General features: G+C 36.7%; 1 protein-coding gene across 1 annotated transcript in view; it reads right to left on the bottom strand.

The window, feature by feature from the left end:
- Window positions 1–936: 936 nt before the first annotated feature.
- cntn6 (contactin 6) overlaps window positions 937–7,527 on the bottom strand; it is a 168,812-nt gene continuing 162,221 nt past the window's right edge. The window contains exons 24-26 of the mRNA XM_016675751.1: window positions 5,423–5,535; window positions 2,647–2,815; window positions 937–1,107 (exon numbers count right to left, since the gene is read on the bottom strand). Of these exons, the coding sequence (XP_016531237.1) occupies window positions 1,010–1,107; window positions 2,647–2,815; window positions 5,423–5,535 (380 nt within the window). The 3' untranslated portion in view covers window positions 937–1,009. The remainder of the gene's footprint in view (window positions 1,108–2,646; window positions 2,816–5,422; window positions 5,536–7,527) is intronic.

Genomic DNA, 7,527 nt, shown 5'->3' with positions numbered 1-7,527 from the left:
TCACGGTGATCAGTGGAACATACAGATTTTTAGTTCGTCATGAACGTCACAGAGAGGATAGGGAGGTCTTCATCCACCGTGATGGGGGTTTACTCAAGAATCTAGATATTTAGCTACAGCCATTAACTTCAACTGAAATGCTGCAAGTCACTTCCCAGCATAGTTTAAGTTTGTTGTCAACAGCAACTCTGGGTCATGGAAAACTAAGCACAATGTGACAAAGAATAAGCTGACCAAGCGCAATAGCTTGTTTTGTATTCAACCTGCAGTAGATAGATTGTCAGCTCTGTGCAATTATTATCCTTTGGGTTGGAAGTTGAAAATTTTGAGAACTTCTGTTTCAAGCTGCTAAGCTAATGATGCTTACTGTTGATCTACTCTAGCCTGGAACAGATACAGGTTAGAAAGCCAGATGTCTTCTTATCTTGGGAGATTTCTAACCTGTATCATAAAAGTGTATTTTCATTAGCTCAGGCTGGCTACAGCATGGTAACAAATATTTACAATTTCTTCAAAGGTTTTTCTTTCATACCGAAGTAAAAAAATCAAGGCTCAGCTGCTCGTCCTCAGCAAACAAAGCGAAGAGGATGATGGGACGCTTTTCTTTCAAACCTGCTGGTTGAGAGAGAAATTTGTGCACCAAGGTGAGAGGTTTCACATCAAAACAAGCTGAAACTGGACTTAAACATTAATGCAAAATAAGCACACACAGAAATAAAAAAGGGACATGAAGCTGTGCTCAAATTCATTTGACAGTGAAAGGAGAGAAGGTCCACTTTTCAGCTTTGACAAATTTATGCATTGTGCAGTGTTGCAGCCCAGCAGGAGATGTTTTGTGCCGTTGTCTGAGAGCAGCACTTTGTGGGCATTTGACAACCTTTCACCAAGGTTCCATCACTCCGCTCCTGTTCCTTGGAAACCAGAGGCTGAAAAATGTTACAGTTGCCGCCGTTTATTCAACAAATGTCACATGTAGGAGGAAAAATATGCACTGTGTTTATTTTCAGTATTATAGCATCAGTAGATGGATTAATAAATGAAGTCCAAAGGGGATAAAACAGTACATCTTCACTGGAATTCTAGCCACACGTCCTTTTGAGTTCAGACCTAAGAAGAAAAGAAAAAAAAATGTTAGCAAGATAAAATGGCTTCACTTAAAAAAAAAGACAAAAACAGAATATTCTCATATGTTACTGTATTACTTAGTCTACTGTGTATTTTATAGTTAAACCAAGGAGCATCGTGGAGCACAGAGCCAGGAATGAGAAAACCTGTTAAGTTTGAAACTGGTTATTATTGGTAGATTGTTTTATGGTGGACAGTATAATCAAAATGTTGGAGTTAAATCTGTATTATCAAACTGCTTATCATATGTTTTGTCTGACACAAAAAAATCCTACAAATGTGTGTGTTGTTGAAGCAAAAACTTTAGTGTGAGTAGATGTGGACATTTAACATATCATTTATAATATGGGAAAAATTTTGATTGTTGTCACAAGAAATCCAAATTAATGATGTTTAAAAGGGTCTATGTTGTTGGGATTGTTAGTTTTACTATTTTCAATGATAGTATCAATACATATCACATTTGAAAACATGATTCAATGCAGATTAAATGCAGTTACTGTGTGGTTTGGCTCATTACTTCTAAATGTGACTGGAATCCCAAAGAAGTGTGTTATACATGGGAATATATTTCAAGAGTAATATTTGCGTTAAAAAAAGAAATAAACCTTAAAAAGAAGCAATAAACAGATCGGAATCACTTTTATTGTTATCACAATTTTACCAAAAAATATCATAAAACTTCAATTTTCCAACTCCATATCGCCCTCTTTCATGTGGGAGTGTCTCAGGCGGGATATTTCTAAACCATGGAAGACGTCGCACTCTCATGCTGCAGGTTTGTGTCAGTTTACTAGTGGGTAACTGGAGTAACCTACTGCTTATTTTACACTGTATACAATAATTTTCTAAATACAACAGATTACAACTGGTGCTGTTATGGTGAGGCTTCTTAAGAGGATAGTAATATTTCTGATGTTGAAGTCAAACTTGTATTTTTATTATAAATATTGTTACAATGATCTCTTGGAACAATTTGACCCATTAATCTGAGTTTTGGCAAAATGCAAAACATTTTCTATGGTGAGGTCTGGACAGTCTGGGAAGCGAGTATGAGTGTGATTGACAGCGCTAAGACCCTCCTCCTGGCTCTGATTGGTTGTTTCAGATCAAGCGGTGTATTTCTGCTGATGGCAGCAGGAGGTTACAAAGAGGCGGTAGAGGTGCTTGACTTTTTTCATAAATATCTGTATTATGTCAAACTGTCACAAAATAGTAATAACAAATATGTACCAAAAAAACCTATGGTTTATAAAGGTTACCTACTGCAGCTTTATTCATGTTTCTCCACTGTTTTAAGCTAACTCAGATCATACCAAAAACAGACAGTGACAGTTTTTAAATACTGTTAGAATTTTATTTCTGGTTTAATCAAACACTGATTTTGGAGTTTTGTAGTGCAGTCTGATGACCTTCAGTAAAGCTCCTACAGCATCACTCTGGGGTTTGGTTCATTCCCATCGCTCCCCTGTCTATTTCTGCCTCTGATCATTTCTAGACTGCAAAATGTTTGAAACTTACTGGACATCTTTGGTATGTGAATGGGCCCACTGCTGGTTCCATGGCCCCCCTCAGTCAGCGCTGTGATCTCGATGACGTGGTCCTCCCCGTAAGGAACCCCCAGCTCAACGCTGGTCTTATTGGTTTGCAGTACCGTAGTCCTGCCATGCCAGCTCTGGCGATACACAACCTGAAGGACAACATTGGTAATGATTAAAAAAATCTTTATATGATTGTCTGGGGTAGGGGAAAAATGACCAGGCCACTGCTTAGCCATCCAGAGCTTTCCATAAAACCAGAGTTAACATTTTTATATTTGGTTTTTGAGAATAAGAAGATTTTGATTTTAGCCTAGATTATTTTTTATATTGTTTACATTTTTAAATTAAAAGTTTAAAGGAATTGGCAAGCTTACTTCAACCTTTATGCTTGTTTTTACCATAGTTACAATATGAAGTTTAGACAGTTACACTTGGCCTCATTAAACTGAATCCGTATTGAAGTGCTGTTAAGTTTTCAACAGGAAGAGAGGACTCAAGTAATTCGATTAATTTCTGCTCAACGTCTCACACAACTTTGGGCCAGCCCCGCCAGAATGTATATAAAAAACAGAACAAAACCAAAATGCTGGATTTGTTCTGTTCAAACAGAGAGTCAGGCAGTTTCAAACAGCTTTAACGTTGGCTCAGTAATTGTGACCCAGGTAGTTGGATTAGACAAGAGTCTAAGAGGAGACTCATCACTTTATAATAAAACAATCAGACTTCTTTCACATGCTGACATAAGAAATGGTAAGATGATCAAATGATGCTGGATAGCATTGTTAATGTCAGTTAGTTGTGTTGATGACAAAATGTCACACCAGTGACCAAGGCCAGGGCTAGTTCACTTGAGATAATACTTCACTTTCACCTGCTAATTAGCTTCTTCAAACTAGTGATAGCTAAGCTGGATTCACTTTTTGACCAAAGAATTATCCAGAAAGTCCACCAGCAGGCAGTTATGTTAGGGGGTAATGAGTTCTAATGCCACAAGATTACACTAATAATAAATGTCAAAACATAGCAGGACTACGGTTAAACACTTGTCAAAGTTTATTCTGTCTTGCAAACCTGTTGGCTTAAAATCTGGTAATTCTGAGGTAAAACACTGGCTGTCGGATATTAAGGTATGTGCTGCCAGCTTGACACACCGATGTGTCCATGCTTGAGACTCTTAGGCTATGATCACACAGCAGGCAAATACAATCTTAACCCAATTTATTTATTTTTTTACCTATGTGGGATCTATATCTTATATTTTCATGGCAGGCCTAATTCTGATCTTTTCAGCTCCAAAATAAAATCTAATTTGTGCCACTGCCCCAAGTTGTACTAAATCATATTAAATAGTTTTCAAAGCGTCTGCAGTCAGAACGATCATGTCACCTTTTATCCAACTTTCATATAATTGAGTTCAGCTTGTAAATGACCAGCTAACTGTTAGTTGTTAATGACAATAAAGTTAGCATCTGTTTTACAGCTCACTACTAGCCCAGAAATAAAGCAATTTATTTTAATGATTTTAATGATTTCGAAATCATTAAAATCAATTTTTAATGATTTTGGACTGAATTTAAATGACGATATCTTTCTTTTAAAACACGATTTGAGATTAAGGAACATCCGATTTATGAAAACACAAAAGGTTTCAATCTGGTTTGCATTAGTAAAAGATTAAGTAAACATGAAAACAACAGTCTATGGACTTCAGGTTTCACAAGTGAGATTTATGAGATCTTTACAAAAAATATATTTATAGAGTTTGAGTTTCCCAAAACACAGTCATGTAACCGGAGATCCGGATATTGTGAGCTGCATGTAAACTTTACAACTTAACATATTAATTACTAAAATTTGCATAAAAATATAAGAAAAAGTCTTTTCATCCCCCTGTTTGCTAAAATTAATATCATGTTAAGTCACTTTGACTTATTTTTTGAGAAAACCTAATCCAGTAAATTCCGTTAAAAACATAATCCAACCCTATTTTGTTAAACTAGTCCAGTGCTGGGTTGATCCATATTTGACCCAGATATGAGTTGTAAAATGACCCAAATAGGGCTACTCTCAGAAATGTCACTGGTCAAATGCTAATTTCTTTTAGCCTTTTAAGAATTCAAAATGTCTTTTGAGGACATAATTTGTTCTAGTGAGTCAAGACTGAATAAGACGAGGACATGAAACAGGACCTTTGGCATTATTTTAAGCCATTTAGTCATGCTGTGTCTTTGTTATAAAAGTGTCCTGTGTTGACCCTTAAAGGAAACATGAAGACGGGAAATTGGATGCATAGTTTGGAAAATATGAAAACATATTAGAAACACAGGGATTTGCATTAGGCATTTTAATAAACGAGGCATATCTACAGCATGTGCTTCCTTATACCACAGCTCCACAGGAGGCTTATCTTTAAATGACCGAGGCCGCATATCTCGGGAGAAGAAATATATATTTGTGAAAAGAATAATCAAAAACTGTGTTTTCGTCCACACAAAGTATGCAAAGTGGATCAGATGGGTTTCAGCGCTGTATTGGTTAGAAGAAGCTGAATTCTCTCTGCAGCCTGACGCCCTTCGTTTTATCATCAGGGACAGATCTTTTAATTTTGAAGGGGCTAGACAGGGCCAATCCATATTGTAACACAGAGGTTGCCGAGGTTCGTTTCTCCTCCGCAAAGAGAAAACCATTTGTTGAGATGACAGCTGCCGAGGCCACGTTTATTTCCACACTTCTCCCGATTCTCTGGAAAAACTCACCTTGTATCCCGTCACCTTGGATTCGTTCTGCGACGCCTTGACGTGATCCCACTTCAGAAAGATCTTTGAGTTGGTCAGGTTCCACTCAATGGCCCCCGGAGGCTGGCTTGGTGCTGCAAGATATAAAAATTATAACGGACAATGTTGATGAATGAATGACTAAAGTGATGTTATCCATAGTGTTTTCTGCCTCTGCGGTAGGCCATCTTTTAATCATGAAGTATTTGAATTAAATCAGATTTTAGCTGATTTTTACTGAAGTAAATCAGAAGACTCGTGCTTCTGTCCATCGGTTTTGTTCATGTGTGAAACCACTGAGTAAAAGGGATAATATTAAAAGTCCACCCTGAAGCAGCAATCATGTCTATATAGGCTCTTTTTTCAATTAAGCACCTCAGTAGTGCTCAGATTCTGTCAATATTATTTAAAACTGTGGAATTCTCCAGAAGCTTTACAAAGAATCCATAGCACTCAAGCTAAGAATTCTTGGTAAACTGCAAATGGGACCTCTCAGAGTTTTCTTTCAACAATGGTTTTCTTCTTGCTAATTTTCCACAAAGGTCAGATTTGTTTAAAATACATTTTCCACATGAGCAGTGGAGCTGTGCAGTTCCTCCAGAGATACAATTAGCTTCTGTTTTTCAAGGGTGTTTTCACAACCTACACTGTGAAACATTTGATGGTGGTTTAACTTGAAAATGAAAATCCAGCTTCTGCCTTGAAAATGCATTTTCAATCAACACTGGTTTTAACTCAGAGATTGTAGTTCATGAAGTTGATTTAACAAGAGACGCGTTGTCTAAACATTGTTTTTTAAGTTTATTAATCTTGAATTGTGAGTTTTAACTTAATGATGCACATTAAACCAAATAATTATTCCACAGTATGTAAGAAAAAAAACTGCCCTCACCTAAGGAGCACACATCTCTCTATGATGTTTACTCACAATATCAGGCTGAAACAACTATTTATTTTACTTTAGAATAATTTAAACTCTGGTTTCAAATTGTATGAACAAAATTTCTGCTCTGATAATGAATTTTATTAAACATCACAATGAATTCTGCTCAAAAACATTTAGTGTGAACAGAACATTATCCTCAAGCTGTGCAAACTACCAGATGCATTAAAATAAATAATTATCTTAACACACAAGAGTCTGATCAATGTAACACACTTCCATCTCAATGTGCTGCTAAGCATGCTGGGAAATAGTTCCCACTCCTGTCTTTCTTTCAGATATTTAAGTGCAAAAAATAGCTTGATTCAACTCTTGGAGCTTTGACAGAATTAATAAAAAGTAAACACAACTTACTACTGTAAGTTTATCTTTCAAAAACTCACACATCTAGGTTCAAAATCTAAAACTTGCTTAATTCATTTGACTTATAAAGTAGAATTTTCTACTTTATAAGCGAGTAGACAACTAATTGTGGCTCAAATGTGTTACAGTGTATAGTCCAGTAGACTTGGTCAGAATAGGGACCAAAATTGCCACATTTGTTACATTTCCAGCTGCTGTGGTTCACTTTCAGACTCCACTGGATCAAACGAAGACAACAAACCCTTTGAAAAACCTGTAATTTTTCAAAGTGATTCTGCCCCTCACCACAGGCGAGGGGCAGAATGACAAAACCTCTGAAGAAGACAACTGAGCCAATTTCATTCTTTTCAAAGTGTAAACAAAAATGGAGTGGTGTCAGATTTTAGCGGTTGTAGGATTTCTCTTTTGTCTTTGGCTAAAGACCACAAGACATTTCTCCCACAAGTGCTAGGCCTGTGTGGTTGATTTACCTGGATTTACCCAGAATGCGCTGCGCTATAGTTCATTGTCTACTTTTGGAATCTTCACATATGCATTCTAAGCAGGAGTGACAGATTTATCAGTCAGCTGATTAATCAGCGTCAAATTCCTTAATTTTGGGAGATCTGTTATCAGCCAATACTTGCATGTAGAGATGTGCCGATCAGGTTTTTTGCTGCCGATTCCGATTCTGATCACCTATGAGGGCCGATCACGGCCGATTATCGATACCGATCACATAATTTTTAATTATTAATTTTTTTAATCATTAGCACTACCGGTTATTAGATTAAATTGTAAC

This window comes from Poecilia formosa, unplaced genomic scaffold (assembly GCF_000485575.1).
Source record: "Poecilia formosa unplaced genomic scaffold, Poecilia_formosa-5.1.2 Scaffold121, whole genome shotgun sequence".
NCBI lineage: Eukaryota > Metazoa > Chordata > Actinopteri > Cyprinodontiformes > Poeciliidae > Poecilia > Poecilia formosa.
The sequence above is the reverse complement of the archived record's forward strand: the minus strand, read 5'-3'. Positions and strand labels throughout refer to the sequence as shown.